Source organism: Amphiprion ocellaris, chromosome 7, assembly GCF_022539595.1.
Source record: "Amphiprion ocellaris isolate individual 3 ecotype Okinawa chromosome 7, ASM2253959v1, whole genome shotgun sequence".
Lineage (NCBI taxonomy): Eukaryota > Metazoa > Chordata > Actinopteri > Pomacentridae > Amphiprion > Amphiprion ocellaris.
The window spans coordinates 430,071-433,602 of NC_072772.1; the positions used below are offsets into that span (position 1 = coordinate 430,071).

Sequence of the window (3,532 nt, forward strand, 5' to 3'; positions counted from 1 at the left end):
TTTTTTTTGCAAGCATTACCACAACATTTCCAGTAAGATATGAAGTAAGAAATAAAAATCCATCATCATTCATTATGCATCAGTGTTATTTACTATTAGTTTTTCTCACACAAAGGCTGATAATCATGGTCACAGCTCTCATCTGGAGTTGCCAGCACATAGAACCAGTAGACATGTTAAAAAGTGTCTGAATACATGACCTGGGGTAACTTCAAAATTTGCTGAGGCCCTCCCAGAATCTTGAAAAACAAATATCCCTGGGAGATAAAACAACACTGTGGATAATTTTTTACAGAAAGGATCAGTGTTGTTAAATTAATGTGACAGCAGAGTAAAATAGGCCTTGACTTTACAATTCTCAGCATGACCACGGTTATTAAACTGTGTCAGCCTCATTCAGCTGGAGGTATTCTACTGACTAAGAGTCCTTTTGTGCCTCAGCTGGTGAGACACACAACAACCAGCCCCTGTGTTAAAGAGCACGACCTCTAGTATTTGCCGTGGCCTGCCTCGGTGGAGCTAACGGCTGTCAGGGCAGATCTCCACAGATTTGTGTCTTCATAGTAACATAAAGATGCACAGAAGACCAAACCACAGCCCAAACAGCCCAACAAGTCCTCAGAGATGTTGTTTTGGTGCCCATGGTGATCCAGGGGAGCCGCCCATTCATCTGCTCTGAGAATCAGGTGAGAGTGGAGGGTTTCTCCAGCAACTGGAAAAGTGGTGGTTTTACACCCTCAGGATAAAAGGAGGAGTAGGAGGAGGAGGTTTAGCTCAATTCGATGATGGAAGAGACAGCATTGGTCAATCAACACCTGCTCCGACTGGAGCTGCAACAACTAGTCAACCAATAGACTGGCAGACAATTAAAGTGTTACTAAACTACTACAGCCTCAAACAAGAATCTACAACATTTACTAGTTTCAGCTTCTCAAACAAGAAGATTTGATGCTTTTTTTTTTTTTTGATATATATTAGAGTTTTGGACAGCTAGGAAGACAAAGACACCCTAAGCTCTGCCATGGGAAAACAAAAACACTACTTTCTGACATTAAATCCACTTGTGAGACTTAAAAACTCTGTTCACAAACATTTAATGCACTTCCACGTGCTTTCATTTGTCAACCTGAAGCTTCACTCCTTTCCACGATGTGTTTACTGACCTGTGGAGACACAGACCAGCAGGTAGGCCAGAGGGGTGTGGTATGAGTAGAGGCTGCTCAACATCTCTGGCCAAACCATGGCACTGGAAAGGAACACATGTTATGGATAGACAGCTCTGGATTCACCTCTCAGACAAACATGAGCTCACGCCTGGAGAGAAAAGCCCGACTAAGCAGAGACATTAATATCAGCTGTTATGTTTTTTTTTTTAACTCCCCCTGACTGATTATGCGTCATTTCATTTATTTCTACTCATTTCTGCTTCTTCTCTAAGTGGCACACCTCAAAAAGCACAGGTTTCTGTTGATGCCTTTCCTTATACAAACAAGCCATGACAAGATTCTTGGCGATAAGAATTGAAGTGCTTCTGTGACATGTAGAGCAGCTGATGAAAACCTTATTTTGACATTAAAACTTGTTTTTTTAGAAGTTCTCAGTGATTTTGTGCTGTCAAATATTAATCACAAGCATTACCAAACAGTTTTAAAGTCTGACCTTGGTCCCATTTCTTCAAGTTAAGGGATGACTCATGAGTGCAGTCCCGCCCCGAAAGAATAGTTTCTCAAAATGCTTTCAAACGAGTCCTTGAGCCAGCAGGTTTTTCCAGTTGATGTATCTGCAGTCTGTTGCCTCAGTGACCCAGACTGCTGGCTGAGGCTAAAAGACATTTGTTTTCTTGCAAACTTCTACATAAATTCAACAGCACAAATACCAATAAGAGTTTTGTGTCACTCATACTGTACAGTGGCATTTACCCCGCCCTCCCCACTTAAAAATGCCATTGTCTCCCCCGTCCCCTCGCCCATGTCTGAACATGCCCTTCTTCTCCTGGCTGCCACAGGCTGTCACTGCTGCTCACTACACATCATGTGGCTTCAATAGACAATGGTGTCCCAGTGTGGATGGAGGGGCAGGCAGATGTTTACACTTGGATGGAGGGACTTACCAGGCCAGGGCCCAGGTCCCGGTCAGCAGCGAGTGCACCATGGAGACAGAGAGGTTCTTCCACTTCCAGCTGCGAAACTTATCCTGCCTCACCATCTTGGGCACCGGCAGCCTCTGCATGAGCCGGTGGACCCCCCTGAAGAGCAGGGAGAACACCAGCACCGTGGGGCCTGGGTGACTCTTCAGCACAGGAAGCAGGGCCTCCATCCTCTCCTCCCCACCTCTGTTTCTCCTTTACAGCTGCCTCCCTGCTTCCGTTCACCCCTGTGCTGTTTTACGCCCCTGGCAGCCCAGTAATGGACTGATACGCTCTGTGATGGAAGGGTTGCCCAGGACGATGCAAGAGACGATCCTCTGTTGATGTTTTCAGGTCTCCACTGAGCGTATGTCACACTGATGCTGCCACCTTCTCTTTCTTCTTCTTGTCACGTTTTCAGCGTCCTGCCCCTGAATAAGAGAGCTCTTAGGGGATTCCCGTAACAGCTCATTCCAATGCGACGGTGTTTGTGTCGCAGCGCCTCGTAACGTCGTGTTCCGCCGCTCTCAGCCCGCCTCTGTGCGGAATGACTGGGGAGTGGCGGACAGGGAGCGGGGTGGGTGGTGCCGACGGTTCTGCTCCTTCAAACCAAAGAACCGGGGAGGGGAAGAGACTGCGATCATATTACGCAATGAGCAAAATCACAGAGCGGTGCTGCTGGAATAGGATTTTGGTGGCAGCTTGTAGAAAAAAAGTTGTGAAGTAGCTGCACAGGAACTTCTTGACTGCACAAACCGGTGCAGCTCCTTCAGTGTGCACATTACGCACTGCGCGTAAAAGTCTCCAATCTATATTTAATTGATAAAGAATAAAACCAACAACAGTTATTTCCACAAGAGTTAAACCAGTTTTTCACCAGAAAGCTGCAAATTCAGAATTTGCTAGCTACAGGTACTTTCCTTGAACAAAATGCAGTATCAAAGTATTAAAAATACTCAGTAAGTGGCTCATATTATATTATATTATATTATATTATATTATATTATATTATATTATATTATATTATATTATATTATATTATATTATATTATATTATATTATATTATATTATATTTATGTTGGTGAAAAAGAATCACACTCTCAAAATGAGGATCTTGAAGTCTTTATTCAGGCAAGGCACAGAATCTCACACAACACCAGGTTATGGGAGAGTTTAGCTACATCTAAGTTCTATCTGTTCGGAACCTGCACATTCTTTCAGACTTTTAGACTCCTGCAAAACAAGTAATACAATCCTTAGTGTTTTTCCATCAATTATATTATTGATGCACAATATCTTGTCTCCCGTAAAAAAAAAAAAAAATGTAATCAAATACGTATAAGAGTAAAATAGAGGATTATTTATTTATCCCAAACACACTTTTTTATGTCTGGAAAGTTTGGGCT

At 43.3% G+C, this 3,532-nt stretch overlaps 1 protein-coding gene across 1 annotated transcript; it reads right to left on the reverse strand.

The window, feature by feature from the left end:
* Window positions 1-6: 6 nt before the first annotated feature.
* LOC111580067 (TLC domain-containing protein 1) lies at window positions 7-2,681 on the reverse strand. Its single transcript, XM_055011905.1, has 2 exons — window positions 2,111-2,681; window positions 7-1,246 (listed from the first exon to the last, which is right to left on the reverse strand). Exons 1-2 carry the CDS (start codon window positions 2,314-2,316, stop codon window positions 1,156-1,158), a joined length of 297 nt encoding a protein of 98 aa, XP_054867880.1. The 5' UTR covers window positions 2,317-2,681; the 3' UTR covers window positions 7-1,155.
* Between the last annotated feature and the right edge of the window lie 851 nt (window positions 2,682-3,532).

What these genes read in the sequence shown, in the direction of transcription:
- LOC111580067 (XM_055011905.1), bottom strand. Translation starts at nt 2,316, where the DNA reads ATGGAGGCCCTGCTTCCTGTGCTGAAGAGTCACCCAGGCCCCACGGTG. An exon ending in GGGACCTGGGCCCTGGCCTG is followed by an intron (nt 1,247 to 2,110) that starts GTAAGTCCCTCC and finishes GTTCCTTTCCAG; the next exon opens with TGCCATGGTTTGGCCAGAGA.